At 43.3% G+C, this 6,868-nt stretch overlaps 1 protein-coding gene and 1 long non-coding RNA gene across 2 annotated transcripts; one reads left to right on the top strand and one right to left on the bottom strand.

Annotated features, from left to right (window-relative positions):
* Window positions 1-811: 811 nt before the first annotated feature.
* LOC124184975 (cuticle protein 63-like) lies at window positions 812-4,554 on the top strand. The gene is made up of 4 exons (XM_046575261.1): window positions 812-879; window positions 1,608-1,841; window positions 2,545-2,712; window positions 3,869-4,554. The coding sequence occupies exons 1-4, from the start codon at window positions 868-870 to the stop codon at window positions 4,001-4,003; spliced, it is 549 nt and encodes a 182-aa protein (XP_046431217.1). The 5' UTR covers window positions 812-867; the 3' UTR covers window positions 4,004-4,554.
* Window positions 4,555-5,289: 735 nt separating this feature from the next.
* Window positions 5,290-6,274, bottom strand: LOC124185004. The gene is made up of 3 exons (XR_006871317.1): window positions 5,958-6,274; window positions 5,538-5,800; window positions 5,290-5,447 (listed from the first exon to the last, which is right to left on the bottom strand). It is a non-coding gene; the product is annotated as an uncharacterized LOC124185004 (long non-coding RNA).
* Window positions 6,275-6,868: the final 594 nt, after the last annotated feature.

The raw sequence follows: 6,868 nt of genomic DNA, 5'->3' as shown, positions 1-6,868 counted from the left end.
GACCGAGTCTAGTACAAAGAAAAAACAAATTTGTATTCACGATGTGCGATTTTGCGGTAACATATTGCAATATTATTCAGTCCCAAAGAGAGAAAATCATTGGAATTATGAATAACCAACATTTTTTCCAACATTCCGAGGTTACTAGACGTACACATCTTTGAAAGTAGACGCCTTGGGGTGTCTGCAAATGTTTGTCTGTAGCCGCAGCAGGAACTTGAAAGAAGCTTGAAAAACCGAGGTTTCAGTTTTTACGATCTCTCAAAGTGAGAGATGAAAATGAACGCACAAGTAGCGATAAAGGCTTGGAAAAAAACTGTACACTTTGTTTTTAATCCTGGATCACGAGATGATTGCGTGCACGAAATGAACATCGCAAGGTGTTTGATGTTTTCTAGTTTGAGCGAATTTTCTCTAACTCAACGCAGAAGCGTAAATCCTTAGGTTGTCCACCGTGTGATTAAATGTTACGATATGTCGTACATGAACATGCATTCCCACATTTGCATCGTGTTATACAACCGTTGGTTAAGCCTTGCTGCAGGATTTTCCCCGCATTTAATATATCCCTACCAGTGGTTTCCCGTGCTCTAAATGCAGGTACGCGATTACACCGACAAACACACGAACAATTTCATAAAAGACTAGATCAGCGGTAAGCAAATACACACGCACACACACACTCGGATGCATTGAGGTAGGTGTGGCAAACGGCGACAATCGCTATTGGTTTCCTATTGGCGGGGTGCAACGGCGAAATGAAAGTGAACTCCCTATATAAAGGGTAGTTTTCTACAGAATATCGTCAGAGCCGATTTCATTTATCGGTCTAAACAGTGTACCTTAACGGTCAGCTAATCTACCACCATGAGAGTTCTGGTACGTTTGCAATTACAAAATTATAGGATATCATTTTTTCGCTCAAGGCAGGCTTCGACTTGTATTTTTTGGTTTCCGGCCCACCGTATCTAAGTTTTGGAAAAGTAGTCTTCCGTTTTTCTCTATAGTCGTAGTCGAACGGATAAAGGATTTCACGCGTCAATCAAGTATACTGGGACAGAAAAGATCGTTCGCCTAAATTATTCCAGTCGAAAAAATCAGTTATCACAAAGACCAACGATATTGGTCCAAATCCCGATAGCACTCAGTAAAACAAAGGTGATCAGTTCCACTAGCAAACCCTGAAACTCGAAATGTTCCAAAAAGCTTAAATTATCAAGATGCAACTGATTTTTACCTGCGATTCCTGAGCGAGAGTAGAGATTAGATTCCGCGTTGAATGAATATGTTAGCCAATATCAAAAAATAAGTTCGATCGGTAGCTAGTTTGAAACAAAGGCGTGTCACAACCAGCCGCTAAAATCCTGGTAGATCGTAAACCCGGTCGAGTATCAGATTACACGCTGAAAAAAGTGCGAGCAGACATTGCGGAGACCGAACGATCCTCAAGGAGCAAACGTGTTTGTCTCGGCTGGCAAGCACAAGGCTTTCGTTGTCACGAGTGGGCTACGCGCGACTTGAGCAGACCCGGAAACGCTGAGTTCGCCTACACGGCACTAGATTTCCCTCGACCCATATTCAATGTGGCGTAATGCCCGATCCTGCAGGTCTGCTTGATGCTGGTCTCGGTGGCCTTCGCCGTCGAAGACAAAGCCGTGAAGAAGCGGGGCCTCGGATTCGACCTGGGCTACGGAGGATGGGACGCCGGCTACGGATACGGAGGATACGGTGGATATGGACACGGACACGGTCACGTCCAGACGGTTGCCATCCAAAAGACTGTCGCCGTTCCGGTCGCTCATCCCTACCCCGTCGACAGGCCCTATCCTGTCCCTGTCAAGGTATGGCCATGATTTAATAGTTGAGAAAATTAGCTTTTATGCCCAAGTAACACACAGTGAACTTGTATTCGGCTTGTGCCAGGCAGAATATAAGAATAACGAAAAGGACATACTGGAAGCCAACAGTCGACTACGTGTTAACTACAGACGTTCACCGTCGTGGTCCCGCCATGATCAACTATGCACAAGTTGACTATAAATTGACCTGTCACTACAAAAAAAATCAGTTTCAAAAAACTTTGACATTTCGATAATTACCAGATTTTTTTTATCCTGTTACGTTCGGTATGCCTCGTCTTACACTATGTTTAATTTTTGGATCGACGTTGTCTGGATGTCGATATTTGCATGGACTTTCATGGGTATCAGGTTGACTGAGTTTCGACTTTGCGCTTACTGACAGTCATGAACAATCTCAAACGAGTGGTCACACGTCTTGCCTACTTTCTGAAAATTTTAAATAAACTTTTTTCATCTCTTGACACCATGCCTGCTTTAATATCGTCAAATAATAGTCGGCATCTCGACGATAATGATACTTGAATGATCTAGCAAGGATGGCGTAAATAAATTGACATATTTCGAGGAAATTAACTCTTCCATGCTTCCGAACCCATTATCTTACCATTATGCTGATGTACGTTTTTTGCTCTTGACATTTTTCTAGATGATTCCTAACACAACAATCTCTAACTTTTTGCAGGTACCAGTCGCCCACCCTGTGCCTGTACCTGTACCGGCCCCCTACCCAGTGGTCCACACCAAAACCGTCACCGTTCCTGTCGACAGGCCTTACCCAGTCCCCGTAAAGGTAGCCGTCCCAGCCCCTTACCCCGTCAAGGTGGCAGTACCGGCTCCCTACCCCGTCAAGGTGAGATATGAAGAGAATTTTTCCGTCACGGTTAGTGTGGTGTTCACGGTATAACGTGGGTGTCGTAATGATGTGGGAAATCACGATGGAACCTTGCAGGTCTTGCACAAATGGACTACGTAATTATTGCATGTAAATTGATACTCACGGATTAGCAATGTGGATTGATGCTTCGGAAAAAATTAAACTCACAACCACGTTAGACTGACACCAATCTCTATTTGAAGGGACGACAGGTTGTCGTAGCGTAGCTCCAATTTTCATGCGCGGTATTCAGTCACTCAATTGAGAAGTTTCGTTTACGAAACTCTCTGAATTTCTCATTTCCGTGTTCCTATTGCGCCATCTGAAAAACAGAATTTTTCATCAAATAATTACAACTTAACTGAATTTGTGTTCTTTCTCAGTTATGATAGTGAACTGAAACTGGCCTCACATAGCTTATATTCAATGCTGCTAGCAAAGATGGATATTTTTTTACTCGTTCAAGGTTGCATGAATATTCACGTCTCCAATTAATTTTATGATTTATCAAACGATTATTACACCGGTTGACTTACAGTCTTAAAATCCTTAGCTCCGTAATCTTTCATCAAAATCTGACCAACCTTTGATTTGATTTTATAATTGATTATTGGCTCCGCGTCATTCGAGAATTCTTCTGAAAATGAGAGGTTAAAATGAATACGGTTAAAATATATGAGAACTAAATGGATGATGGAAGTAATTCTTCAACCTAAATCGAAGGTTTTCGACTATATCGGATATATAATAATCAATCATGGTCAATTAAAAAGCAAAAAATATTATATTTATGTAGCAGTGTTCCCATTCCTCAAGCACAAACTTTTGGCTCTCATATTAAAATCTCACGAATTCCAACCTCAACAGAATCAAGCGTATTTCAAACGACCAGTCAATTGCTCCGGTGAGAATCCATTCCTGATGAATTCCACCGGGAAAACAAATTTCTTGAAAAAGTGAAATGTGTATTCACAAAGTGCATAATGAAAACATCATTCTGACACAAGTAAAATGAGCTGATACTGGAATTTTATATCTACCTCAAAATGGTGCAAACCTGAGCATATTCCGAGGAAATTTCTTCCATCCTCTTACAGTAGAGCAACAGTAACTGTTCCTTTTATTTTTCTAGGTGCCATCCCCAGTTCCCGTCGCCGTCCCGCACCCAGTTCCCGTCTACGTCAAACAGACAGTCCCGGTCTATGTTGGACACGGAGGCCATGGTGGTTATGGTGGGGCCTACGAGGGATATGGCCATGGCTGGTAGGAGGGAACAGGACGACAGTCCGAAACACCGTTATCACCAATGAAAACTTTGTCGCTAACAGAAGCGTAGAGATCACTGTAGCCTGTTCGCCAAAATCGTATACCATAACGCGAAAGAGTTCGCGTGATGAATCAATTTTTTAATGTTTTATTGAAAGGAATAAAATTTTTATAAATAACTACCAAAAAACTATGATGCCTGTTACTGTCGTCGATTTCATCATCGCCATTCCCGGGGTTCCGTTCTCTGGGTTACGATTTTCACAGCGAACTGTTTTGCTTTGAGTAAAATGAAACTGGGAGAATCGGGTATGAGTAAGAAAAAGCAGCTATTCTAACTCATAAACAATCGTAAGTGTCGTTGTTTCGAAAGTACAGAGGTGTGACCTCCTATAATAACGCGCCGTACTAATTATGTGCAAATGAAAGATTTCGACACATCCTCGCACAGAGGACACGGTTAGATCACCTATCAGATGTTGCGTTGCGTTGCCCCGACCTCCTCTTACGAAATTAGAACTTGCCCCTGATCCTTGCCAATACCATCAACACCTGAAAAAGAAAACTCGTCCAGTCCAAAAAAAAAAAAAAAAAAAAATGACTCTCAACTAATTGAAAAATTGCATGAAAGATTTATTTGCGCATAATATATATAAACTGATAAAAATAAAAAAAAAAAAAACACAGACATGGTGAAAAAACAGCGGTAAAATATATATCAAATACACGAGGTTGTATAAAAAATAAAACTATTTTTAGCAAAATTAGAAGTACGACGACACCATTTGTTTGATTTAAGTGTGTTGTAAAAAAAAAAAATTCATTTCATCCCGAACGGATGATCATTTTTTTCGAGAAGTCACACCAGGGGCGAAGAAGACGCGTTCTCGCACCTTTCACGGCTGCGGATATTTTCCTCGCCGGCTGTAAAAGACGAGAGAAAAGCGAGTGTCAACGGAAAAAAATCGGATCGCACAAACCGCACGCCAAAGCCTCTCACCGTGCATATAACCTACAGCTGGGTCTGGCCATCGAGGGCCGCACTGCCTCCCGAAGATCGGGTAGCCGACGATCGATCGCTAAGACTCTTGCTGCGAGTGGCGCCCCTCTCGGGGAACTTGGCACGTCCGAGTCTGGTGGGTTTTCTTGGACTGTCGCGCGGCAGGATGGCGACCATCTCGTCCATTTCATCCTCACCGGCGCGCCTTCGCCCCCGACGTCCGCACCTCCTCTTGCCCCTGCCCCTCCTCTTCCTCCTGCTGCGTTTTCCCCTGCACTTTCCCCTGCCGTGCCTCCTTCGCCTGCGGGATCGCCTGCGTCCACATTTCCCGCGCCTGCTCCTTCGCCTGCGTCGTTTCCGGCCTCCGCACCCTCCTCTTCTGCCACGATCAACCAAGTCGTCGCAGCTGATCGTCAGCCCCTTGGGGTTCGAGAGGTAGTAGCCGCTGCGGAGGTTCGATTATTTAGTTTATCAGGGTAATTCTTTGACGAATTTCTTTTTTCTTCTTTAATCTTTCATGCGTTTTCAAACTCACCCTTTTGCGCGATGGATCAAACCGTAGGACATCCCGCGCTTCAGGGCCATCTGGACGTGGCGCTTGAGGTTGGGTCCGGAGACGTCGTATTCCGAAGAGATGAAATTCACTATCTCGCGGGAAGTGGTGCCCTGGATATCCCGCAGCTTCCGGATCGCCGAGACGACGAGGGCGGTGTTGCGGGGCGGTTTTTTCGCTACCATTTTCAGGCGGTTCGGCTGAGGAAAGCGGGACTCTTTTTTGTTAAGAGGTACTCATCTGATCTGCGAACGTTATTTAAAAAAGATGTGTCGATCAATCATTTTTCGATATGCTTCTTGGGTCTATAATTAAATGAGAATCCTTCTCTCCCGTTGCCCCGTGAATTAGTCCAGTCCTAAAAAAGCTCCGTTATGAATGAAAGTGAGGAAAACTGATTACCTTTACTTAATTTTCTGATCTCCTATAATAAGGCACCAGGAAGAGTCTGCGCATGGATAGATATCGTTCCGCCAGCAAATTTAGAAATTGTTGCTTATTTTTTTTCTTTTAAATACTTTTAAAGAAACGTTTCCTCCGAGGATGGTGTCGCGACTAATGAAAATTTACTGTTTTCTTTCAAACAACATCTTAGTGACGATCTTCGATTTTCCCTCAGTCCCATTGTCTCTCCGAATCTTTTGTCAGTTTTCTTTTATTCCGCAGCTCAGAATACGGGAAAGTTTATTCCTAAACTCACTGCGAGCGTTTTCGCTGATTTAGCGTCCTTGTCGCCATCGAATGACTTCGGCTAACGCCATCCTCTTCGCTCTTGATGAAATTTTCGACGGTCGGGTTACTTCGAAACAGACTCCAAACTCGGAACGGCATTTCTTCAACAATCCAATGCTCCGCTAATCGAGAGCAGATTATCGTTTTCACGAACCAATTCGCGGGCATCCTCCGATTCTGATTCTTATACCTCTCGCATCGAGAACCTTACGATCAAGCGCTCGCTGGAAGTGTTGCAGCCACATCGTAACTACGGGGTGAACTGAAAGAAATGCTCTGATCATATAACTAAATCTGACGGTGAGAAGAAACATGATATTTAGACGAACGCCAGAATTACCGTAAACATTTTGTAAAGTCTGTAACAGGTGATTTATAAAACGCCCTGAGTAGCCACTTGATCATCACACTGTCCAAAATGAACTTCAAATCATGAATCATTCCCAAGAACTGCGTCGCAAAATCTGCAGTTTGATGCCAAATATGCCGAATCTGGAAACATAATTGAACTTTCTAGCAGTTTAAGTTTGATAAAAAATTGGACCGGCAAGGTAATAAAGCACACGACATCTCTGCGGTAA

The sequence above is a fragment of the Neodiprion fabricii genome, chromosome 6, assembly GCF_021155785.1.
Source record: "Neodiprion fabricii isolate iyNeoFabr1 chromosome 6, iyNeoFabr1.1, whole genome shotgun sequence".
Lineage (NCBI taxonomy): Eukaryota > Metazoa > Arthropoda > Insecta > Hymenoptera > Diprionidae > Neodiprion > Neodiprion fabricii.
Note: the sequence above shows the minus strand (reverse complement) of the source record. Positions and strands in the feature narration are given on the sequence as shown.

What these genes read in the sequence shown, in the direction of transcription:
- LOC124184975 (XM_046575261.1), top strand. An exon ending in CCTATCCTGTCCCTGTCAAG is followed by an intron (nt 1,842 to 2,544) that starts GTATGGCCATGA and finishes AACTTTTTGCAG; the next exon opens with GTACCAGTCGCCCACCCTGT. An exon ending in CGGCTCCCTACCCCGTCAAG is followed by an intron (nt 2,713 to 3,868) that starts GTGAGATATGAA and finishes TTATTTTTCTAG; the next exon opens with GTGCCATCCCCAGTTCCCGT.